Source organism: Salminus brasiliensis, chromosome 20, assembly GCF_030463535.1.
Source record: "Salminus brasiliensis chromosome 20, fSalBra1.hap2, whole genome shotgun sequence".
Lineage (NCBI taxonomy): Eukaryota > Metazoa > Chordata > Actinopteri > Characiformes > Bryconidae > Salminus > Salminus brasiliensis.
The window spans coordinates 8,575,592-8,601,700 of record NC_132897.1 but is presented as its reverse complement, the minus strand read 5'-3'; the positions used below and the strand labels follow the sequence as shown (position 1 = coordinate 8,601,700).

The window sequence follows — 26,109 nt, the reverse complement described above, 5'->3', positions numbered from 1 at the left end:
TGCTACTTTCTTCAAAATCACCTGCATCTGTTCTAATGTGATGAGATGGATTTAAAAGCAAAAACATTCTCATCGCTTGGAGACATTCTTTAAAATAATTTGCTAATATATTAGTGTGTATATATACACTATATGGGCGAAAGTATTACGACACCAACACTTTACACCTACAGGAGTAATTGGCAGTAATATGGAGTGAAGAAGTTTCACTAACTGGCTTGCTGCAACTGTGGCATCCTATTACATACAGTATCATGCTGGAATTCATACCGTACCACGCTCTTTAGAATGACCCATTCTTTCACATTTCATGTGTGTAAAGGCAGACTGCATGTCTAGCTCATTGATTTTATACACCAGTGGCAATGGGACTGAATGGAACATGAATAAATATACAGTGGAACATTTTTATATCCCCAGTTCCAAAATCTACGCGTATTAAATGTGTAAACTCATTCTTGTTTTTGTCACTGAATCAGGTGTAAAGACATTGGAAAAGATTTCAGTTGCCCTTGTACAGTGAACCTGTACAGTGTACAACTGGAAAGCACTTGCTCTTTCTAAGGTGCACCTTAAAAACTGTTTTGTTTTACTCCCCAGATATTTCAGTATAAAATATTTTTATTTTACAAATTTCTTGGCCACATCAACCTCCTCTCCTCTCTTTTGTGCTGTTTGTAGACCGAACAGCCTTTGCGCCCAAAATTGTCTGCTTTTGCAAATGAATCAAAACTATTCCCATCATTCTGTGTACAACCTTAGGATTTATAGCAGTGAGCCGAACAGCCATTTCTCACTGTGCAGATTTAAAGCCCATTGTTACTTAAACACATTTTGTAGATTTATTAACAAGATGTTTTATCAGTATGTGTGGATTTATATTCACAGAGGTGTTAAATCAGTATGATGTATATCAGCGTGTATAACGTCTTTCTTTAATATGTGGAATAAGAATACGATTTTAAATATTACAGATATGTTCGGCCAGTAACTGCCTATATACATAAAATGTATGCCTTTTCGGAAATCATCACGGTCACACACAAACCTCATATCTCCAGAATGGCAACTTTACAGAAGAAAGAAAAAAACTTCAGTGGAAGTCAATGCAAAATATTTTATTTGCATTGAGTCATTTTGGAGCATTTCTATTGGTCTATTCATCATGACATTTTCACACAATGTAAAGAACAAGTTCCGGATTCAAAAATAGAGATTTAGCATTTTTTAAACATCACAAATTGCTGCTCACTCCAGGTTTCCGGACTCCCGTCTTGCAAAGTTCTAAACCACTTTGGAAAAGGGTCGGAGGCAAGTTACCCTCCATAGATTCATAAACAAAGAACTCAGTTCAACAATCAGTGGCAGCAAAATGCCAGTTTGCTTGGATTTGCATTGATTGAAGACAGTAGTATCAAAACCTCAAGTATTTTGGCTCCCAGTGCAGTAGAATACTTGAAAAATGAGGCATCTAAAAGGCGTAGGCTTTGGGAATCAATGGGAATATTCCAGAAAATGAATGGAAACAGAAATGGCTTGACAAATGCCTGCTTGTGGTTTTAAGTGGAGCAGGCTTTAGCCTGTGATTGATGCTGGAGCTCTATCAGGATGAGTAATCATATATAGGGTGTTATTGTGTGCAGCAGCAGCAGCATCTAAAGTTGCAGTGCTGAGCGCAAGGCAGAGGAATCCGTGAATCGATGGGAGCCCAAAGGAGAGGGGGAGGGGGACACAGAGGCTACTACTGTATGCTTTGCTGAAGACGAGGGGCAGCTCTCAGTGGAACAAGTGCCGAACTTGTAAATGTAATACATTCGGTATGTTTAGATCAGAGAGCTTTTCACAAAGACCAGCCTTATACTGGCTGTCAGTACGCCTGAGTGTAACAGTCAGACTTGTGATGTGATGATACTATGACTATCAAATTTATACATAGCTTTGACCAGAGGAGGAGGGGTCCTTCCTTGTAAGTCTTGTTCCTCCTAAGGTTTCTTCCTTCAGCTTTGAGGGAGTTTTTCCATGCCACTGTCGCCCTTGGCTTGCTCACCGGTCTTATTACCAGATGTCTGTAAAGCTGCAGGGATGGAAAACCTCTACTTTATCTTTTAAAAGTTCGGTTCTCAACAAAATAAAATGGATATAATCATCAGATAAACATATATCATGATTATAATGTGCTCTTTCAGTGGGCCTTCACAGGTTTTAAGTAATCTACTAGAAGCTTTCTGAAGTGTCGCTGAATGATGAACAGAGGAATAGATGGTACTCAAAAAGCTGAATAAGTCGTTTAACATCAAAAACTTAGTTATAGGTTCAAGTTATATAATTTGTTTTAATAAAATCTCCAGATAAAGTCTCCAGAATGCCTCATATTTCAAAAGGTTCAAATGCAACCCAAACCTGGAAAAATGATCCCAAAACTATATTAATATTGAATAGATCACATAATACCTTGTGATGTCTGGATTATAATATATTAATCTGTGCTCTTAACAAAAAGGTTTACATGGTACAGAGAAGGGGATATAACAATACTTAGAAAAAAAGGTTAATATTATTTTATTATTATTAGATTCAGTGATTCCTTAAAAAGTAAATGCTTTACTAGCATGTTTTAATCTATTTTCTAATGAAAGTATGTGAAGTTTCCTTTTTGATAAATTAAATAAGAAAGCTGCACATGAGGTAGACTGGAGGTAGAAAGCTGCACATACTTGTTTTAAGCACATGTACACTGTATGATTGCCATCATTTTTTTTTATCATGGTATACCAAACACTGATATGCCACTGACACCCATGTATGGATGCAGTATATAGTCACTGGAAAAATCCTTATCTCCAAAATTGTATGTAAAGTATATGACAAGTGAGTCCATACCTTTTTTGTTTTTCTTTTTTTTAAGCTGCTGTCTAATATTCTTCATATTTGAGAGGTAAAGGCCACCAAGTAAATTACATTTTTAAGTTTTGCTCTGGAGCAGAAAAATGCCAGTAAAAACAATCGGATGAGAATCAGGGTTGACCTTGTTGCATGGTCTCTGTTCTGTCTCTTGGTTAAGTGAATTGAGCAAAGCTGGTTCTGTGAAGCTGAATTTTATTTGTCTAGTCTTTATCGGTGTGATGGATTCTGAAGTAAAGTGATTGACTTTGGAGCCCTGGGCAAGCTTGTGAACAGAGGTGTGTGTGTGTGTGTGTGTGTGTGTGTGTGTGTGTGTGTGTGTGTGTGTGTGTGTGCGCACGCACGGGAAACGGGGGCAATGTAAAGGCCAGACAGTCACTTACCAGCGTGACTCTATTGCTGACTGGGCAGAAACTCTGCTATAAACTACTCCAAAAATACTGGGGACATCTATTGTGCAGAGACAGCAGACAACCCGACCGTTCCCAGCGCTGTGCTGAAGCGCTCATGAGCTCCCGTTACACACATATATACATACTTACACACATACTACGCATAATTAGTGCCATTGATGGTCTCGGGCACCAGGCGGCTCTCCAGTGTCACCTAGCGTTGCACTGCCGTCACCCCACACTCGGGTTCAGGGGGTTCAAAACGAGAGTGGTCTGCAAGCTTATAGGGTAATCAGTGTGCTGCTTGCAATTGTCATTGGAATTGAATAAGTCAGAGTGACTGGATCTTTTTAGGCCTTCAACTTCATGTTTATGGAGTCCGACTTGTATGGTCTACGCAATTTGGACATTCAAGTGTTTATTCGAAATCTTTGGCTTTAGAACACACCACAAGTATTTGGAGGGACTTAGTTGCATGACCGCTTCAACATTGCTATCTCAAACAGATACTTGGAGTACACTGAAGAACAATTCCTTGTTTCCAGATCCAATTCTTGGGACACAATCCTTAGATCTGTTCTCTTAATCAGAGATGTTGGATACATAAAGCCCCCCTCCGGGGGTCCGTCTCTCTCAGTCCCCTCCATTTTGCTGCCTTTCTTTATGGTCTAGAGCGGCTGTCTGACCTTGCCAGGGTTCTGCTTAATTGTGAGCCTCCAGATGGTCTAAATTACATTTTGATAGAGAAATGCAGACCAGCCAACCTCCATCATTACTGACGTTCAGTGTGCACTCCTTCAGGTACCAAGTTTATAATTCACTTTGAACATGTGCTCTAATGTAGAAAATTGTTTTTCTTTTTATTTATTTTTTTATTTTTTTCCTGTTCTGGAGGTCGTCTAATTAAACCCAGAAGTTTGCACTGAACTGGCTAGAGGCTACTGATCAAGCCCTAGACCTTTATATATTTACAACATCACAACAAATTCCTCAGTTGTTATTCAGAAATGTCCATGCACATGGACATATTGTGTTATGCGCTGGGCTGCTTTCACAAGGACATTGTGGTGTCCATTAAAAAAAATGCATTGATTTGTGTTACTGGTTTGCTGTAGGCGTGCTTGTGGGCACAGATCCATTGTGAGCGGGAAACTCATTCAAACATGAATGCTCGTAAGTAAAAACCTGCTAGCGGTTACTGTTCTTTATGGAAGCAAGCGAAAATACAAGGTTTTGCTGTGAGCTCTCCTTATTCTCCGCTGTGCTAAAGCCACCTAAGCAAATGGTTTAAACCCATATTCCTAGCAGCAAGTGTGTGTTTGCTTGTAAAAGCATTACACACTCCAGTAAAAGTGGCAAAAATATATTTTTGAGGCTGTTAGAAGTACAGTGTAATGGCTTGCTTTCTGATTCATCCTTAGTTTCTCCAGCTGTTGCAGAGTAATGAAGCACTAATGAACCAAACCAACCTGATGATAATTACAAATCAAACTGGGCGGCGTGGTTTAGGAATGAATGCATGAGCGTACAGTACATAAGCCCACTGTTTCTTAATGTACACACAGCTTGTCTAGTCCCTAGAGAACTACTGCCATCAGGTTAGGACCTACTGGCACCATGTCTAACGCCAGGCATAGGTTACAGGGTATAAAGCCCCCCAGCATTGAGCTGTGGAGCTGCATTCTCTGGCATGATGGTTGCTGCTCCATTCAGTACTTTTGGGATGAGCGAGGTGGTGATCATCCAACATCCTGACCTTTACTAATGCTCTAGGTGCTGACTACAATCAAATCCTCACAGCAATGCTCCAAAATTTAGCAGAAAGCCCTCCCTTGCCAGTAGAGACAGTTAAGTTCAACAAAAACAGAATAAACAGAAAAAAACTCCTTTTTAATCACATTGATTTCAGAAGAAACGATGAATGAGCTGGTGTTCCAATATATGCTCAATGGAAGTCGATGTGAAAACAAATATTCATCAATAGTCATTTTGGATCATTTTTATTGAGCAATTCATCATGAGACTTGGACACATTGTAAATAATTTCATTGCGTCAAAATAAAGTGGGCAAACAGTAAAAATGGAGATACAAGATTTTAGTGTGACTGTGGCGAAATGGCAAACTTTTGAACAGCATTGGAGATGGATGACTCTGGATGAGACCTGACAGAAGCGCTAAATAAGACCTGACATCAACTGAAGCCCAAGCCCAGAATGTCTCCCACTGACTGATCATGCTTCAGAATATGTCTCAGTAAAACGTTCAAAACTTGATTTGAAAAGTATGTTGATGTCTCCTGTCCATCAGCACATTGTTCTCTGTGAAATCAGGGGGAACATGTGTGTTCATAATGGAAACCAAGATGCCCTTGTAAATGTAGCCTCCTAATGCTGCCGGTCTGTGTGGGTGTTTTTTGGGTTTGTTTTTTTTTCTTAGAGCTGCCAGTCAAAGGTGTTTGACCTATCTGATGAAATATCTCAGTACGCCTGGTTTCCATGTGAGGAAGGACAGATGCACAGCAGGATTCACCACTACTGGCTAAAGGTAATATGTGAACCTGAGTAGTAACAGAAGCTAACCAATAAATAATAAATAACTCTGCAAGCTTCACCCAGCTAGTTAAGCAACATTGGACACACACAGCTTGTCTAGTCCCTGCAGAGAATTGTCAATAGAATAGGACTCTCTCTGTTCTCTGGAGCAGATAAACATGAACCTATTGGCACCATGCTGCCTAATGCCAGGCATGGGCCATAGTGGTACAAAGCCCCCCAGCATTGAGCTGTGGAGCAGTGGAACTGTGTTCTCTGGCCTTCTAGAAAGCCTTCTCTGGACATTAGAGACAGTTACTCAATACCAACTTACTCACTACAAAAGCAGGATAATCACCTAAATATGCTTGATTTCAGAAGAGTTAATGAACAAGCTGGTGTCCCAATAGTTTTGTCCTTATAGTGCATCTGTTTTTAAAAAACTGACTGGTTAATCTAACTCATCAGGCATACTATGCCCACCCCATGGTGGCCGCTGCGGTCATCATCCACCTTGCTGCGGACGGAACTGCCTACAGTGACCAGACCCAGGCCAATGTCACGGTCCAGCTTGTGGACACAAAGGAGCAGATCCATAACCTAGGTCTGTCTAGCTTGATTTCAGCATGCATTTCTTACGTACATGGAAAGCGGAAATAGTGACATTGCTTGGCCACTACATCCATTTCAGCTTTGAAATACTGTCCATTTCTGACCACATCTTAGTCAAGTGCTACCGAAGCTATGTCCTAAGCCATTTACGGTGTACTGACCAAATGCTTTCCAGGCGAATGGCGTTTGAGTTGCCGGAACAATCCCTTGGTGATCCCAGTGAGTCACGACCTAAGCATGGCCTTCTACAGGACCATGGCCATCGTGGTCAGCTTCCGATCATCCTTGGTGGCCATCTCTGGTGTGGGTCTGCGCTCCTTCCAATACTTTGATCCAATCACGATCAGTGGCTGCCAGAGCAACGAGATCTACAACCCCATGGGCCAAAGGTGAGATCTGTACCTGAACTAAAGGATCTATAGATCAAATCTTACTTGGCTCATAGCTAAGGCATTTCCCATGGCGCCATGTAAAAGGGTAGGGATAAGGAATCAGATCAGTTGGATATTTGTTGAAATATCACTCTAAATAGTGTGATTACAAAGGTTTAGGATTTCAGCTCTTTTCTGTACCACTGTCTAAACTCCTCACAGTGTTTAGTTAAGCTGTTCCGCCGTTTGAAAACAAATGAAGAAAAGCTTCAGAGGAAAATCAAATCAAATAAGTGTTATTACTTTGAACACTGTTGTTTATTTGATGTTGCAGTCAAGCTTTGCCCAGTTTATTCTCCAATAGAGGAACAACTGAACTCATCACAAGAGAGTTTACAGTAAATCTGACCTTAACACAGACTTCTTTATTTCATGACGCTGATTACATTAAGCATTGTTTCATTTATCACATTTTATTTTTCTTCAATCTGTTAAAATGTTACATCAACTTCAGAGATTGTCTTGTAACTAATAGTATTGGATAATTGTAACCAATAGTATCATTCTTCACCTCCCCCTCCTACCAAATCACTGAGTGAAAATGCTTGAGATGAAATAATTCACCTGTAGCTCTAACTAGCTCTATCAACAGATTGAACGAATTTAAAAAAACTCTTACAGTGATAAGACTGCAATACTGGTCAAATTACATTATTCACTACAATACAAAAAAATGATTAAAAAAGTAAAAATTGTAGCTACTTGTATATACTCATTTCAGTTCTTCAGAAAGCAAGAAAGCTCAGAGGCTTCCCCGCTGCCTAAAACGTACATCCTTAACATAGAGATGTCGTATGTTAGTCACAATAAATGTAGGATATTTGTCATATTTAGGCATGAGAATACCCGTGTTTTGCTAAGGTTTGTGAAAAATGAATAAATGAAGGACTGTTTTTAAAACCTATTGCAGACACCGTGTAAAACGTTACTGAGCATTGCTAAAGCCGGGGCAACACTACGTGCTTTGTACCCCGATTTCAGGTTTTAGTCAGTTGGAGTCGACAGTTGGAGAGAATCAAGTAGTAATTTTTACTTCGTGCCTGCTTTCAGACCTGTAGGAGCATGTCGAACGTTGGTGATTTTCGGCCTGAATCTGACTGTAATCTAATAATGTGTCTACAGGTCAATTACTCAATGCGAAAGGTCCCATCAGTATCCAATGAAATTTGAGTAGGCTAGGTTATTAGGCAGTTTCTCATTTTAATTTGACATTGTACCTTAAATTATACAGCAGCTACTCACCTCCAACTCCCTCTGCAGTCTGTACAGACCATGCTAACTCTTTCAACCCACAATGCGTCACACAGGCCTTTTTCACATTTCTTTTGTTTTGGGTGTTTTTGGTGGCGTGAATCTGCCTCTTTTAGGTAACTTGACGCACACGCGTTTTGGGGCATGTTCAGTTCAGCAATCAAAATCAACAAAACTAAGAGATACCCTTTTTATAATCAGCTACGACTTCGTCGACAGTCGTGTAGTGTACCCAGGGCTTAAGTAGCATCAAATGCTGCACCAAAACAACTGCTGCCAATGAATTGCTGTCAGTAAGCTGTCACTGACCACATGCTCTGTATTACCGTCTGTATTGTTGTCTGATGTGGATCAGTAATGTCATACATTGCATGGTGCACACACATTTGGTTTTGCTCTACGAGCCGAAGTCTAAAACCAAGTCTAAGATCAGATGATCATCTGCTAATGCTAATATTAACTCTCTTTCTCTCTCAGTTGTGTGCATTACTCATGTGATGCGATTGACTGCCAAAAGCCTCTGGTTCACAATGCGGTGATGAAGTGCAGCAGTCCAGGCTACTTCAACGGCGTCCGCTGCACCGTCACCTGCAACCGCGGATACACACTGAAAATCCACAGAGACGATGACATCATCAAAACACAGGTGCTGCTCTCACTTATACCCCCCCTAGAGTGTTTTATCACTAGGTAGAATAATGTTTGTGTGTGTTTGTGGATCTACACTTTGAAATCCTGCCCAGTAGTGTCAAAAACATGGAGTCATTTCGGACAGATTTCACACAGAAGCACAGACACGCTCTCACTCTCACTCTCTCACTCTCTCACTCTCTCTCTCTCTCTCGCACACGCAAGATGTTACACCTACGCCACAATAACCATGTCCTCATGCTCTAAGTGCTTATGGAGCGAGCAGCAGTAAAGTTTTATGGCTCTCGTTGGTTGGGTAAAGCGAGCTGTCAGAAAGGGAAGCAGCACTCCCCGTGGCTGGTGCTGGGGCTGGAGGGTTCAGAGCTGCTGCTGGCTTCTCCCTAGTTTTATGTCTTTCTTCCTAAACCACTTTGTTTAAGGGGCCTGAAACCATGGGAACGTCCATGTGGCTCAAATAAAAACAAGGTTTTCCTTTCAGGGAGCAAGAAGGAGGGGGGGGATACAGGATAAGCCAAAGAGATTTTTTATAGCATCTACTCTCTCTCCTGATTTCAAGTCTAATGTTTTACTCATTCCTCATTATTACTTTAGGCCAGAGTGTGCATTCATATATTTACTATTGTACTGATCAGTGGTCTCCTGGTATCTGGCACAGAGACATTAGCAGCAGATCCTTTAAGTGAGCCTCAGGGATCTATGACCTTGTTGTCGGTTCACTGGTTGTCCTTCCTTGGACCCTAGGTACTGACCATTGCACTGAGGGAGCACTCTAGAAGACCTGTCTAATGTTTTTGAAATGTTCCAATAGTTGTTCAGCCATCACAACTGGCTCAAATTCTTACTCTTGCTCATTTTTCTTGCTTTTAACACCTCATCTTCAAGAACTGACTGTTCACTCGCTGCCTAATATATTCAACCCTTGACAGATGCCACAATGTTTAGCATTACTGACAGGTGAAGTGAAAGAGTTATGGCTGTAGGTAGGTAGGTAGGGATGTATATGTGTGTAATATATCAGTAGCCAAGCAGCCTAACGTCAGCATTATGTGATTGGTGTGTACCAAGGCTACCCGGTGTCTACATTAGGAGCTACATTTGGGTTTGATTTCTCAAACATCTAAAGCACTTTTTTGGTTTTTTTTTTTTTTAAATGAGACCATATTATTTCCTTTTGCCATTATGTGGTTTGTAAACATGGTTATTAAGAACCAGTTTCATTCATTTCAAAAAATGAGATTACCACAAAATTTTATTTTGTTATTATTATTTTTTTAATGTAGGTATAATTACAAAAGGAGCACTAACCAGGCCTGCCCGTACATAGTATTTTCCACATTTACTGCACTGCGATCAAATGTTGACTTGATGCCTTGCCAGTTATTAATAGTCCTTCCTCTTTGTGCTTATCATTACTGATGTATACTGAAATATTTATAGCAACATGCAGATCAGACAAAGATTTTCGGCGACACAGTAGAAAGAAGAAAAAAATGCCACATTAATGGGCGAATAAGTTGCGTTTCAGTACTGAACGTTATTATTCCTTTTGGTGTGGTTTTGTATTGACTGACTGAAAATCAGTGTAGTAGCAGAAAATGCATTGTTATTCCAGTTAATAATATTGCTTGTTTTTTTCTTTAATATTTACATATTATTAACTAAATACTATGGGAATAGGATGTCATTTCTTTACATAGTTACACTTAAATTTACACTTAGTTAAACCCTTTACTTGTCATACTTGTGAGGCAACCTGGTGTTTAATAAAGACACGATACAAATTAACATTAAATGTACAAAATGGTCAAATTTTGTTCAGCTACTTTACGGTGCACCTATTACTGACACAGGCATTTAGTTGCCAAAATTTTGTTTAGAAGGGCATTGCCAATATAACTCTGGAGCAGTTTAAATAGAAAACACAAAGCAGAAATCTGATAAAACAAAAATCTGCATAATGCTTTCATCAGATCTCTCTGATAGCAGTCTAGGCGTGGTCCTAATATTCTAACGAGTGTGCGTGACTGACAGCTTTTTACTTTGAACTGCAGTTGTGACTTCACAGATCTTTAGGGTTTACTGTGGTTTTGATATCTGTAACCAAGTTACCAGCCCATGTATAGGTACAGGCCTGCCCCACGATCCCTTGCGTCCGGAGCCCATCATCTCTCCACTTCGCCACAAAAATATTGTGGCTAGGTGTCGAGATGAACAGGAAGTCCAGCAGTACCATAGCTGGGGAGATCCGCTAAGCACCGACCACTTGTACCCAGCCATACAGGTACAGGAAGTAGAAAGCCGACGGGCTCTGGATGGGAGAGAGAAGACCGGGGCAGTCGCTTCCCCAGTTCCCGCAGCTTAAGCTTCTGTCTATATATGGGCTGTTTACTCAGTTACAGATTTCAAAGCCTAAAGATATGTGAAATCACATCCGCCAATCGACTTAAAAAGCTAAAAAGCACAGCTTCTCTTTCTCAAGGCTGTGTGTACTACCGTGGTTGTTCGCCAGTGATAGTCGGCTGTCAGTCACACACATTCATTAGAATATTAAGACCATGCCCAGACTGTTCTCAGAGAGGTCTTAGGAGTGAGGTTTGGTGATCTATTAAAATGTGTTCCCAGAGGATTTATGTAAAAGAACAATAGGCACAACAATAAAAATCTTAAAATCATATAAAATCATAAGTAAACTTCTCCATTCAACTTACAAATACAAGTGATCTACTGAAATTTTCTTAACACTTTATTATTTCTCAGCTTGTTTCAGTGAGCTGTACAGTATCGGTGCAAAGTAATGGAACACAACACAAGAAGAGGCAACCTAGGAGGGTTAAGAGTATATTCGAGTGAAGACTGTCAGGTTGTGATTTATCTGAGTGAGATGGAAATCATGGCAGCGGAACATCTGGCCTTGCCACTTCCACACTCCCCGAGGGTCTGGGATCAATGGCACTGCAGCGAGCGCTGTTTACTCCACACCTCTCCACAAAAGACTGACAGTAGCAGTAGCACTGTTGATAAAGTCAGCAAACGTGCTGGCGTTACAATGTCTGCACGGCATCCAGGCCTGCTCATTCACAAAAGCTGCCTCAGTCTGTTTCTGGCTGTGTGTAGGACAGGGTTCCTCTGCGGGTTCCCGCACCTGCTGTTTTGGTTCTGGCGGGAAAAAAAGCAAATAACAAACCGACAGAAGTAATACAGCAGAAGGCTGTAAATAGTATAGAGAAAGAGTGGTGTAAAAACAGGGTTTCGGTGTGTTTTGCAAGCGCGAGGGCTGTACTGTATGTAGGTGTTTGGGCTGTTTGCTGCCAGAGACCACAGTCCGCTCAGAAGTTTGGCTCCTGTACAGCAGCTATTACGCATTTGGAGAGAGAAAGGCAGCAGACAGATTTTCTCTGCTTTTTGGGAGGCCTTGGTTTATATAACAGTGGGGCTTTGGGGGCCAGCACTGGGGGGCTGCAGGGGCCCTTACGGGGGTAGATGTCTGGTCTGGTTATGTAAGGTGAGAGGGTTTTCATAAAGTCTGCAGCTTCTGCTTCAGTAACTACATTTCTGTAAAAATGATAGGGCCGTCTGTGGTGCGATGCCATTGAAGGACCACTTGTGGTTCCTTATTAAAGAAGTGTGCTAGTAGAACATGCTTGAGCCTATATAATGTAGGGTTCTACACCAAGTAGATGTTTTCCCCCCAAGAAACATGTCCAAGCCAAGAATCATTGAAGAACTTAAATTTCAGGAATGTACAAAGTCTTTCCTACTGTGTATTTTCTATGTTGCTGCAGTGCTCCCAGTTACAACAGCAGCACAACGGTCTGTCTAATGATGTGGAAAACACCGGTATTATTACACCATCAAAACAGATTAACAGAAATGGTAGTTTTAATCTTCAAAAGAGGTAAAAATTATAATCCACTCTCTCTGATATATCTGATGTCATATTATATGCAGTTATTAAATGTGCCAAATAATGCATTTAATGAAAATGTAAGTGTGTGTGTGTGTGTGTCTGTGTCTGTGTGTGTCAATTATATGAAAAATGCTAGTGTATTTGTGTAAACATGCAGTTTTTTCTGCCTTTATTGGCTGGTTTATGTCAATGGTGAAAGCTTGCAGAAGCCACATATTATAGAATGCATTTGTACACTGTAACAAAAACACCAATTATTCCAGAGTCTTACCGAATAGTGTAGCTGTCCTCTTGAGTAAGATGTGCTGTTAGCAAGCTGACGTTTGGCCTTATCAAGTCTTGCTGTGTTTAGATCCAGTTTGGTTTTGCTGAGTTGGTCCAGTTCCTTTTTGAGGGAGTGAATGCTGGAGATAAGAGACTGCAGCTTTACCTTTTAGCCTTCTGTGAATCTGCGTTTCCCTTTGTCACATGCAAAGTTCTCCTGAGCTCTCCTACTACGGACAATTGCACGAGCCACGGTCACAAGGCCTGGTTTAAAGGTGCTTGGCATGGTGGTTGGCATAGCAAACTGCATTTCCATAACTAGCAGAGTCTGAGGCTAATGAGCTGCTGTTCAGTGTCAACAACACCATATTCTCCAGAAGTCGCAGTCATGATTGAATACTTTGTTGGCTTTGACTTTGTTCTTGGGTTACTGGGCTGGTTGTATGTCTGCTTTGGGGGCATAAATGTAACAAATCAAGACTGTTACATAACAGATTTGAGGTTTTACAATTGGCCTGTTTTGTTTATGGCAGAATTTCTTTGAAATAAGTTTGAGGTTCAAAGTATTTTCGTTCCATAGTCTGAACACTCATTATTCAACTATGACAAGAAAATACAGTTTGGCATTCTAGGACACTTCTGCGTCATTTTCTATTATTTTATATATTTTTTTAGACTGGGAATGAACAGTACTTTTGTACAGTACTGCTTAGGTTAGCTTGGCGTATTTAGATCAGCTGCCCTGCGACTGAACCCACCTGAAGGAACTCCCTAACCCCTGTCAGGAGCCTCTTGCGGAGAACTGCGAGCAGAGAAGGAGAGAGGGAGTGTGATGGTCTGATGGATGACGTCAATATGAGGGTGCTCGTGGGTTTGCATTGAAAGGGAAAGTGCTGATCCCAGCACAGCAATTACTGCTTATCCGCCGTCTCCGGAGAGCACTAACGTCTGCCTCTAAAAGGCGAAGCCAGTGAGAAATTAGCCATTTCACCATTAACCTCTTACTATAATGGAACTCGGGATGTTCCAAAATTCCAGACAACAACAAAAAAAGTTGTACTTAGAAACGGCAGCGCAAAACACAGTTAGCGAGACAGAGTGCTGCCTGCGTGAGGAGAGAGGGGCTGGGCCCGATTGGTTTTCTTTTTTTTTCCCTCCTTCTTCTTTTTTTTGTCCTGCTCACACCACTGGCAGTGGGGTGGCACATCACAAGGGGCGCAGTGTCTTCTGTGGCCTCCGCGTCCTGGCTGTGCACTGCTTGTTTTTGCCAGGGTGTTATTGAAAGCAGAGCATGTCCTGAAATCACCATTAGACAAACAACAACATTGCAGTGGGCCAGAAAGGCAAATGGGGCGCTGGAGGTTTACTTTTCTTTTTCTTAGTCTAACTTTAATGTGTGTGTGTGTGTGTGTGTGTGTGTGTGTGTGTGTGTGTGTGTGTGTGTGTGTGTGTGTGTGTGTGTGTGTGTGTGTGTGTGTGTGTCTCTTTTCACGGAGGCACTTAAGTCCTTGTACGTGTGTGTATGTGTGTTTTTGCATTCATGTGTGTGCCATTGTGTGTGCATGTATATGTATGCTTGTGCCTTTGTGCTTGAGTGCCTTGGTGCACGTGTGTACATGCGTGAATGTGCGTGAGAGTGTGCAGGGCCGTGCACGTGCCTTTGTGCATGCTTGTGCCCGTGTGTGCTTGTGTCTGTGTTCATGCATGTGCCTTTGTGCTCGCATGTGCATGCTTGTGCCTGCGTTTGCATGTATGTGCGTGTGCCTTTGTGCTTGCGCGTGCATGCTTGTGCGTGTGCCTGAGTGTATGATTGTGCCTTTGTTCTGGCGCGTGCATGCTTGTGCGTGTGCCGGAGTGTGTGCGCGTGTGCCTTTGTGCACACACGTGCATGCTTGTGCATGCCTTATATATACGTGTCTGACCGCGTGCATGCTCACACACGTGAAAACAGAGAGAGAGAGAGAAAGGCTCGGGGTGGGGTACAAAAGAAGGAAAGGAGGCAGTAGGGGCATCTGTGTTGAATTAGGCACAGTAGTCAGTGGTAGTTAAATTCTCAGAGGAGGAGGAATCAGAAGCTGTAAATTTTTAAAAGAAGGAAACTCCTTGCACGCAGACACCCCCGTTCCACACACACACCTCCCAAAACCGCCCCCACCCAGATGGGATGCCAGTTCCCTTTTTCTGACGAGCTACTCGCAAGCCATTCCTCTGTGTGTAAGGAGAGGAGGAGGAGGAGGAGGAGGAGGAGGAGGAGGAGGCAGCCGCCAGTGACAGCCTGTTGAGCAGCTAGTTCTAAATCTAGACGGTTGTGTTTGTACATGTGCGTTATTGTGTGCATTGTGCGTGTGTGTTTGCTTGTGTGCGTGTGTGTGAATTGTGAAAGACTGCCTGCTATTTAAACAGCCCCCTTGTTGTGAGTCTCCTGCTTGACCACGACTGTTTTTGTTTGCTTTTTGGTCCTGTTCTTCTCCGGCGCAGATCCTTATGCCTCTTACAGCTCGGGTCGTTTGTTTAATAGCCACCATGGTGCAACCAGAGCAGGCTTGTAAAGCAGGCGTCTGTACTGCTGCTTGGCTTTGAAACAGGATGGAGAGTAGGGGTGCACGTATATATCAGGAATTTAATTATTATTAGTGGTCCAGTATTGGATCACTGTACAAATATTGCTCACTGTAATGGATAGCAGTGGATACCACCTGCGAGGAAGTGAAGCTTGGGAGGGTGTGAGTTGGGGTTATCCACCATGTAATGTAATGCTCACTGCTTTAGTTCCTCACAGGAACACCTTTTGTTATTTCGAAAGGAGTATATATGTGTGTGTGTGTGTGTGTGTGTGTGTGTGTATGTGTGTATATATGTATATATATATATATATATATATATATAATATATATATATATATATAGTAGGGATTATTCTTTTATAATGGCAATTTTCGGTTACTAGTTATTGGGCTTTGACTTTTAGTTTGCTATACTTTTGTCAATTTCTGTCCATACATTCCTCTGATGCATATAGTCTACACCAATACAATATACAGTACTGATGTTTTACTTTATTAATGGCATGCCTAATGCCAGGTGTGAGCTAGAGGTGTAAAGCCCCCCGGCATGTGCTGTGGAGCTGTGTACACAACATAATGGTGCTCCATTCAATATTTTTGGGATGAATTGGGGCGTTATAGACAAGATGTGGTGGTGATCATCCAACATCATGACCTTACTAACTCTTGTCACTCTCAGCAGTGCTCTAAAATCTGGTAGAAGTCTGGACAGTATAGACAGTTACTCCAACAAAAGCAGGAATTTTTAAATGTCTTGATGCTGACGTGGAAATATTATAATTTTATGTGTAAATATTGCCAACTTCTTTTCCGTTTCTTCTTTGTTTGGGGGGGGGGGGGTACATTTTTATATACATTCAAATCATAATGAACGATCTCACACTTTTGCTGGTAAAATTTACAACCTGTACCTGTTTTAGTGAGTTAAGAAGGAGGAATGATTCTTTACAGTTACACCGTGTTTTTGCGAAAGGCAACGAGTACATCAACCTCTAAAAGGGTCATTTTTGGTTATTACTAATGTCAGCCCTAAAATTTTAAAGTAGCAGATCCATGATGGAACCACAAAGTCGAGATGGAAGGGTTTTGAAGGAGGAACCCTGACGCTGTCCTGTCCGCTCGTGGCGGCTTTATTTATTAGCAGTAATTGTTTCTGTCTAACTTGTGGCACCGTGTTAATGTTAAGCAGACGTGAATGGATGGAATCTGTCTGCCAAGTCATTGTGTTATTACCATGTTATTGACCCAATGTTATGATGATGAGGCACAAAACTGCTTCAGGTTTGTTTGTTCTTTCAAAAATCCACCAGAAAATATGAAGCGTTCGCGCTCTCCCGCCGACGAGCTGTTTTCAATAAGAGGCCTTGGCCGAGAGAAGGAAGAGGCAGAGAGAGAGGGCAAGTTTTCGAACTGCGTCTGGATTGCATTTCAACTGTTTCCTGCTGTTTTGTTCAGTTTTAGGTGCTGGTATATTTCCTGAGAGGGTACAGAACATTAGATAAGCGCTGGATTCCACAGCCCTGCTGCATTCCACTGCCTTAAATCTGCCATTTTTGTGTGAGAGAGGGTAAGAGAGAGAATGAAAGAAAGAGAGGGAGCGCCTATGGCCAAAAAAGCAACAAGAAAAGCAGTCCCCTTCAGTGTTTAGTTTTGTGGATGTGAGTAAAAGAACGTTTGCCACAATAATCTACGCCTCGCCAGCAAAAACTATTTGGCTCCACAGAAACTGGTTCAAGCTACATCTCTGACATCTCTTTTTTTATGGCCAGTATTTTGGCGCTTGTCATAAACAAATTAAGAGATCTGTGGAGGAGAGCATGTTTTATTCCGTGTTTCATTGAAACAGGCTGGCCCCTGAGCGCACACACGGCCGCCGGCCAAGCCTCCGAGGATGGTTCATGTTATACTAGACTTTTTGCCTAATGCTTGATACCACACGAAACAATAGGACAACCACATGAAGACCGCATTTTAAAACCCAGGACGCTCACAGTAGTTTCGCTGGCTTAAAGTCTCAAACTTGCCATCATGGACTAAATTTATGGCAATTTTTTGAATGCGTTTCCTTGAGCAACTATTTACAAATTCATTGACAGTTTGATTTATGTGCTTCTTTTACAGTAACTACTGACTGGCTACCAAACAGTGACTTTATCTTAGTGGTTTTCCCAGCATTTTCAGTGTGCACAGTACAGCTTTTTGTCCAGTGCTGTAGATTTCTTATTTAATTGACTTTCATTGATCATCTTTAAGCAGCGCTTCATTAAAGGCACACTTTCATGTTGGATGGTGTTGCTGTGTTAGAAAAAAACGTCTAGGTTGTAAACTGTTGTAAACATGCCAACCCACCTTTCCCTGGTTTGAGTACTTCTGATTACATGTTTTTAAGCTGAGCATATTTGGGGTGGATTCTTACTATTAGGAAGATGCGTCGTCTTCTACTTATATAACTTGTATAGCTAAATGTTTTTAACTTCTGAATTGTAAGCTTCTCTTCATCTAAGTTCAGAATCGAACCACAGTCTTTCATATGTAGGGCAATTGGGTTATTCCAATGACCGTAGAAAACACAGACAGCACATCTCTCAAAAGTGAAGCAACCCCAGGTCTTGTTTCAATGACAACTCTCTAAACTCTTTCCATCTCCAGTGTCTAATACCTACAGTTAGTTTACCCTGTGCTAATATTGGCCCAGTTTTTAAACCTTAGTCTGCTACATCATAAGAAGGTGAGGTTACACTTGGGAAAGAAGTGATTGACAGCTTTGACTGGAAAAGCCTGGTCGTCTGCAGGACCTGCATTGTAACCATTCTGTTCATGACATGGAGTTGTAGTGGAACTTACATGAACTACACTTTGACTGTTGAAACATTACTCTTACTCAACAGACTGCACCGTAAGCTCAATGAAGGCCGTCTGAGACGCGCTTGGTCTGAAATTAGTAGGCTCAGACTCTGGCAGCAAATTTGACAATTTGGCGGACAGTTTTGGCTTCATTTCTATAAAACTTTTTTTGTTTTTTTTTGCTGAAATGTCTTTCATAAAGTTTTGCACTAAACACTGTACCAGTAATGTGCTTGCTAGCACCACAGATGTTTATTAGTGCTTGGGTGGCTATTAGGCTAGCAGTGTAGCTGGGCTAGCAGTTAGGATTTGCTGTGCACTGTGGTTGTAGCTTTAGCATATTTGTGTAATAAATTCTGGGCAAATAAAAAAATCACACAATATTAAACCTTGAATTCTGTCAATCTGACATGTGTGACCCAGAATTCCCACTTTAAAACTTGCTGTTCAGTAGCTTCTGTAAATGATCACAAACTGTGATGAGACCAATATGCAAAGGATGTAGTTATGAGTGAGGAATGTGGACTTTAAGAGGTTAATAAAAACAGCCAACAAATATCCCTGCACTAGAACAGTTCTAGTGGTGCTAAATTGTCCAGTAATGGTCCAATAAACACTCCTACTGCATCTTGCAACACACTGGGATCCTTCAGCCCCTGCATGGAGGCTTTGCAGCCCGAATGAGCTCCAGTCAAAGCAGACTGTTCCTCAGTGTTAGGTTGTGTTTAGCTGGAATGTTGCCGTTAGTGACCAGAAAATTGACGTTTGTTGGCGGCCTGTGTTGTGTGCTAGCCGCTGTGGCTATAAGAAGGAGGAAAGACAATGGTGGTGTTTCAAGAGAAAAAGGGGGCGGGCGGCCGGGCAGGCGGGCGGGCGAGCGAGAGAGAAAGTGAGGGAGTGTGTGGCTGGCCTGGGCTCCTCTAGCAGCACTGATGAGGCTCTGCTGATGTCTTTACAGGCGTTCCACACTCCTGAAATGACTTATTAAATCAGCTGAAATGACCCCTGACTCCTGCTGCCTTTGCTCCTGACAGCTTTATACTCTCTACCCACGCCATTTATTATCGGCAGTCGACGTCGCAATGACCGCTGGGCCCCCTGCACTCCCTTCTCAGTGAAAGATCCATCACAGACACAATAACTTTTTATTGAGGAAGAGGAGTTTTTCCCTCATTTTGGACGTTATCCTTGGCTTTTACTGTGCAGTGTTAGACCTTAGATCTTCTGGAACCCCACAGAAACCTGGAGCTCTCTTATCAAATCCACAGAGAGAGATGAAAAAAAAAAAAAAGTGCTAAATTCATCTGTGGTCATTCCCCCCCGCACAGTCGGACTCCACGGCGACCCTGACCTGTGCAGACGGAAAGTGGAACAAGCAGGTGTCCTGCGAGCCAGTGGACTGCGGCAGGCCTGACAAGTACCACGTGCACCCAGCTGTCTTCCAGTTCGCCGAGGGCACCACCTACGGCAAGAGGTGCACTTTCCAGTGCCGGCAGCCAGCACAGCTCATAGGTGGGTGCAGCACGGAAGGTCCACAGCCAAAGACCACTAGGTCTGAGAAGGTGACTAAGATGGCTGTAAATGTCAACTTTGCTTCAACTGCAAAGTGGGGTGTGTTATATTGGGGGAGATAATGTGAAGTATGACTGTTTTAGTAAGTACAGTGAAACTGTTTTGGGAGGTACAGGCTAAGCAAATAGTGCTGCTATACAAAACATTTTGTTAAACAATATTCAAACCATTTTGAAGATGTTTTTTTTCTGGTAAATGAAGAGCCATTTCACCAGGCACAGAACCATTTATGCATTTAAGTGGTTCTTTGAGTGGACATGGTTCTGTATAGAAGCGGTGTATGAAGATGCATGCTGGGATTAAAGCATTAACATAAAAAAAAAAGCACTGTGGCATGGGGGTCATGAGTTCGAATCCCAAGCCATGTAGCTTTGCAATCAGCAGCAAAGATGGGTGGATGGGTAAATGGCGCTTTCTCCCCTCATCACTCTTAAAGTGATGTTGGTCGGCACAGGCATCTGTTAGCTGGTGCTGTCCCTCCTAGTGTTGGGAGCATTGCTAGTGCTTAAGGGAAGTTACAAAAGGGTGAGTTAATTGGCAAGACAACCCTATTTGTGACACAGATGGAATTTGGCTTCCGCCATCCGTGCAGGGAAACACACACATACACACCAGTGAAATGCACACAGTGACTGTGAGCACACCTGCCCGGAGCAGTGGGCAGCCGTTGCTAGGGTTAGGGGAGCAGAGAGGTTGAAGGGCCTTGCTCAAGAGCCAGGCAGTGGCAGCTTGCTAAGCCCGGATATCGAACCCACAATCCTGTCATCAGTAACCAGCACTTGCTAATGCTGAATTAAAGTATTTTAATAGATTCCAAAGGACATTATTTAAAAACATTTAAACTGAGAAGTTTCTAAAATACTAAATAAACAAATAAATAAAATACAGAATGCATAACATGCACATAAACATGATTTCATCAGGCTCTGAGACTAGTATGCAAGTTATTGTGCAGTTTGAAATTACTAGAATCTGGAGTGGATGGATTCTGTCAATTTCAGGATAAATGGACCAATAAAATGCTCAGAAATGACTTTGTTTTAATGGAAACATTTGATTTTAATTCAAAGTTCTTTCCTTATTGTGTAAAGCTGCCGTTTTGGAGATACAGGGCTTTGTTTTGATGGGGATTACAATTGACAAGTTGTCACATTTAAGTGACCGCCCTTAAATGATTAAATAGTTATGAGTGAGTGAGAGAAAACGTACGTTCATCAACAGTTTCTCAGAGGTTATAATCAGTCTTAGATTACAGACTGTGAGTATCTGAACAGCAATGGTAGTTTGTTGTTTTGGTTGCATACTTTAGCTCACAAGTGACAAGAGTCACAAGGAATTTGCATGATAAAAAAACAAACCCATCAGAACAAACCCTCGTATCTCCAAAACTGCAACTTGACACACAATAAGAAAAAAATGTTTCAATAGAAAAAGGTATAGTGTTCTTTCAAATTACTTTATTTATGTCTCTGTCAGGTGAGCCATACCAGAATCACCCCTTTTTATTTAAAGCGTCTTATTATAGCATAACAGCAGTGTCAAAAAGTAAGAGATAAATGCTTACAATAATCCACCATGCAGTCCCTTCTCTGCAGTCTTAAAACATCTGACGCTGCATATGAAATGCTTCTCAGGTGTCAGCAGGCTTAGCCACTGGTTACTGATTCAAGCAACAGTACAGTTGTAACTTGTATGAGAAGCTTTATTTGTCCAGAGTTCTCTTTATTTGTTAGTTCTCAGTATGTCCTATAGCTTTCCCAGGTGTAACCTTTTGTGGTCTCCCACAGGCACTAACAATGTGCTGACGTGTATGGAGGACGGGATGTGGTCTTTTCCTGAAGCTCTGTGTGAGCTACGCTGTCCCGCACCTCCACCTGTCCCCAATGCCATTCTGCAGACAAAGCGCTGCAATGCCACTGGCCTCAAGGTGGGCTCCTTCTGCAAGTACAAGTGCAAGCCTGGCTACCACGTCCCTAGTTACGACAAACCTAAGAGGTGAGTCACTCCTAGCTTCTTTGAAACCTAAGTAACTCTATAGTAATTCTAAATCAAACTGCAGTTTCTTCTTATTAATTAACTGATTAGCTTAATAAATGACTAATTGAGCTGTGAATGATTCCAGAAATGCATTGAAACCTGCATAACACTGAGAATCAGGTTATCCTATATGCTCAAACGTATCAAGACACCCTTATTTTTAAATTCAGGTGCACCCATTGCTGACACAGGCAGTCAGCATTAAACTATAGTATTAAAGCATTTCCAATAGAATGGGATGCTCTAGAGCAGCCGTGTATTAGCCTAGGTGCTTAGTGTTGGTTAGAGGGGTATTAAGGCCCCCAGAATTGGGCTGTTGAACAACGGATCTGTGTTCTGTGGAGTGATGGAGCTCCACCTGGTATCTTCGGGATGAGTTTAGCATACATTTTGTAATATAGAACTAATCATTCAATATCAGTACCATTACCAATGCTTCTGTGGCTGAATGCAATTAAATCCTCACAGCAATGTTCCAACATCTAATGCACAGCCTTAGATGGAGCGAATAAAATATTAATACCCCTGAATTTGTAACAATGGTGTCTAGAAACTTTTGGACATGTAGTGTATAATACTAGTATAGTACCAGTGCCTTGTGTATTAAATAGGGTAATTAGTGTGTTATATTTATCACTGAATTACACATCTAAGTGTATCTTCTGGTGTGCTCCTCAGACGAGCGTTCACCAGGCAGTGCACAGAGGACGGAAGCTGGCAGCCTGGTGTCTGTGTGCCAGTGATGTGTGAGCCACCGCCGCCGGTCTTCCACGGCAGCTACCAGTGCACCCACGGCTTCCAGTTCAACAGTGAATGCTGGCTGAGCTGCCCCGGGGCCAACCACACGGTGAGAGCGCACAGCCGTTGCAAGCAGGTCTGTCGCCTTCCCTCCCTCTGTCCCGTTTCTCATCTCCCCATCATGGAGGTCTTCTCATGGATGCCCCGCCCCCACAACATGCTCTCCTTTTGATTTGCTCATCTTTCACTTTCATCCATCCTGTTGTTTACTTAGTCCATATGAAGAGGAAGGAGATGGGTCATCCCACTGGGCACAACCTGTATAGGAGGTCAAAACACAGACTTGGGCCATATATTGACCAGTGAATCCATATAATAGTGCTGTGATTATATTTAACATGAGGTAGGATGAGTTTAACTTAAAAGATAATGAATATATAAATAGGACATTCCCACAAAGTCTTTAAGGAGAAGTCTTTAAGGTTTCATCCAAGATTCTGGAGTGATTGCATGCTGTTTTACACAGTTGCTATAAAGTGGTTGATGGATGATTGGTTGATGTTTGGATTCTGGAGTGATTGCATGCTGTTGTACACAGTTGCTACAAATTGGTTGATGGATGATTGGTTGATGTTTGGATAACTAGTTGACCATTAACCATCAACCCAATTCAATGACAGTACCAATGTCAAAGCTTTACTCCTGCAAGATGAATATAAGACCATGTGCTTTTGTTGCTCAGGATGTTGAACAGGAATTTTGCTTATTCTTCCAGGCTGCCTCCACCACCAGTGTGATCCGCTGCAGAAAGGATGGGAACTGGACAGGCTCCTTCCAGCTCTGTCCCCAGCTAAAGGGCCAGTGCTCCCTCCCCCTCAACCTGGGCCCTGCTATCCTCACCAGCTGCACCGAAGGACTGCACAGCATTGGTCTGTAAAGCCATGCACTGTCCACCTCTAGACTGATTTCAGTTTCAGACACAAGATTACATTAGTTTGCATGTAACTTCTTATGAAGCACATGATCTTCAGTGAAGCAGCTTGATCAGTTCAGTTTAAGGTTGAATTGAGCTATTAATTGACACCCACAAATACCTGCTTTGACTCCTCAAACCTTGGCCCAACAATCAGCAGCCAATGGGCTTCTCTAAGCAGCTGCCTAGTAATTGATGACCACAGAGTAGGAGAAGATTATAAGAAGTAGCAACATGTTTTCAGGGAGCAGTTAACAGAAATGGTGGAGGACACATTAGGAAGTCTGTAAGGCCAAGAGAGCTTTGAGAAAGCAATGAGGTGGGGTGGAGATCGTTCAAGATCCTGATCTCACTAATTCTCTTGATGTTGAATGCAATCAAATCCTCACAGTCCTGCTCCATAATCTAGTAGAAAGCTATCCTGGACAGTAGAGACAGTTTCTACAACAAAAGCAGGATAAACTCTTTTTAATACCCTTGATTGCAGAAGAAACCATGAATGAGCAGTTGTCCCAATACTTTTGTCTATATGGTGTATTTTGACTTCATTTTACTGTTCCCATGTATATTGACATTATTGTAAAACATTATTGTGTGTGCTCTGTAACAGGAACTGAATGTGAGCTGGCTTGCAATGACAGTGGCAGTAGCTTGGTGCTCCTCCCTAGAAACATGACCGGCGACGACTTAACGAAAGACCACTGGCGAAACCCACCCAAAGTTCAGGTGCGTTTAGATCCCAGCAGTTCAGCATCTTCCAGACCGGAGTGTCATTTCCAATATCATAACAGTTTCTCTCTTGTATTTGTCATGTCTTTAAAACCCTCCGTCTTCACCAAAAGCTTCAGACAGATGTATTTGTTAAATATTCACAGTCCAGTCATAATAAAGCATTAGGCCTTAAATGTGTCCATAATTCTGCGACTATATTTATTTCTGTAGCGCTGTTGTTTAGCGCTGAGCCATGACGAAACCACTCTGAAATCACTCGTAGTAGTCTACTGTATATGAACAGCAAAGGTGGTCAAAATAAACACAGCCTTAAATAAGCAGACTTTAATAGCCTGCTTTTGTTATGGAGCTTATTGTGATTAATAATAGAATTAACCGTTAACGTTAAAATAGAAATGATGAATGCTTACTCCACTCCAGTCCTAAAATCCAATGCGTCATACTGTTTATCAGACTGAAGGGGAATAGTTGGGTAGGACCACACACACACACACACACACACACACACACACACACACACACACACACACACACACACACACACACACACACTTGCTCTTGTGACATTTTCCTTTTGCCCTTTTGCTCTGTGTTTGTAAAAGGTATAGAACTGGTGGGGTTGGGGGAGGTAGGGGGGCAGCAGGGTAGCAGGGTGATGGAAAGAAAAAAATAGAAAGGAGTTTGTTACCTAACAAGCAACTGCCTGGCCCAAAACACAATCAGTGATTATAGTAATTACTCGTAAATTCCTGACGCTACAAAATAACAATGAGCTTTTTTTAGCCACAGTTTATTGTCAAGCGAGGCTCACTGTTGTATATTTGAAACTACTCGGACACTTAACCTCCAAAAACGTACATTATGTCATAAAACACGGTTCAGACACAAACACAAGCTCTCAGACGGCGGTGACGCATGTCTCTTATTTCCTCTTTTCTTACGGCTCTCCGGCTTGACCTGCAGTACCTTTTTGAAATGATGAGTGTAGCGGACGACCAGCTGTTATTTTCCCAAGAATGAATTTCCCATCAAAACTGTCTGACCACTGCGCTGGACCAATAGGCGTGGTCCACGATGGCCTCAGAGCGCTCGACAATAACCGTGATGACCGCGCTGAACTGCCCTTGAACCGCCGGCGCTTCCAAAACGCCAGCCCTAACCACTCACCTAGCGAAGGAGGGTGAAGTTGCCTTAGACGGATGTCCTTTCTTTAACACTGAATGAATGAATGGGTCTCTCCCCTCAGCCTCCCTCACACGCTCACCTCACTCTTTCATCACAGCCACCACGTCATTTCTTTGTGTTCCGCTGACGGGAGCAAACCACAAACACTGGTGTAGTGTCTTTAAAAAATGCTTTTGGCCTTATAAAATGACTCCTCGTTTAGACTCATGGAAAGATGAATAAAAGAAAAGCCTGTGTTTTCTCTTTGTGTGTTTAGTGCTTTAGTGAATTCCAAATATAGCACAGTATGACTGTATTTTATGGTACACTGCAACAGAATGTGAGTGAATCATCTTAAATTGTGGCTAAATATGTAATATTTCTCAGTTTCAGATTATTATGAGATTATTGGACTTATTTCTAGGCTAAAGAAGACTTCTTTTACCGTGATTGTAACACACTTGTGTAATTTATAAAACAAGGATTACTGGCATGTTTTGCATGAAATTAAGCACAGCTGCGCTTTTCCTTTATTTACCCGTGCC

At 42.0% G+C, this 26,109-nt stretch overlaps 1 protein-coding gene across 1 annotated transcript in view; it reads left to right on the top strand.

Moving 5' to 3' along the window:
- Positions 1-26,109, top strand: part of pappab (pregnancy-associated plasma protein A, pappalysin 1b) — an 85,735-nt gene that overhangs the window by 48,912 nt on the left and 10,714 nt on the right. Inside the window, exons 11-19 of the mRNA XM_072664988.1 lie at positions 5,731-5,838; positions 6,294-6,429; positions 6,613-6,826; positions 8,597-8,765; positions 19,677-19,860; positions 21,708-21,915; positions 22,636-22,804; positions 23,471-23,624; positions 24,279-24,394. Of these exons, the coding sequence (XP_072521089.1) occupies positions 5,731-5,838; positions 6,294-6,429; positions 6,613-6,826; positions 8,597-8,765; positions 19,677-19,860; positions 21,708-21,915; positions 22,636-22,804; positions 23,471-23,624; positions 24,279-24,394 (1,458 nt within the window). The remainder of the gene's footprint in view (positions 1-5,730; positions 5,839-6,293; positions 6,430-6,612; positions 6,827-8,596; positions 8,766-19,676; positions 19,861-21,707; positions 21,916-22,635; positions 22,805-23,470; positions 23,625-24,278; positions 24,395-26,109) is intronic.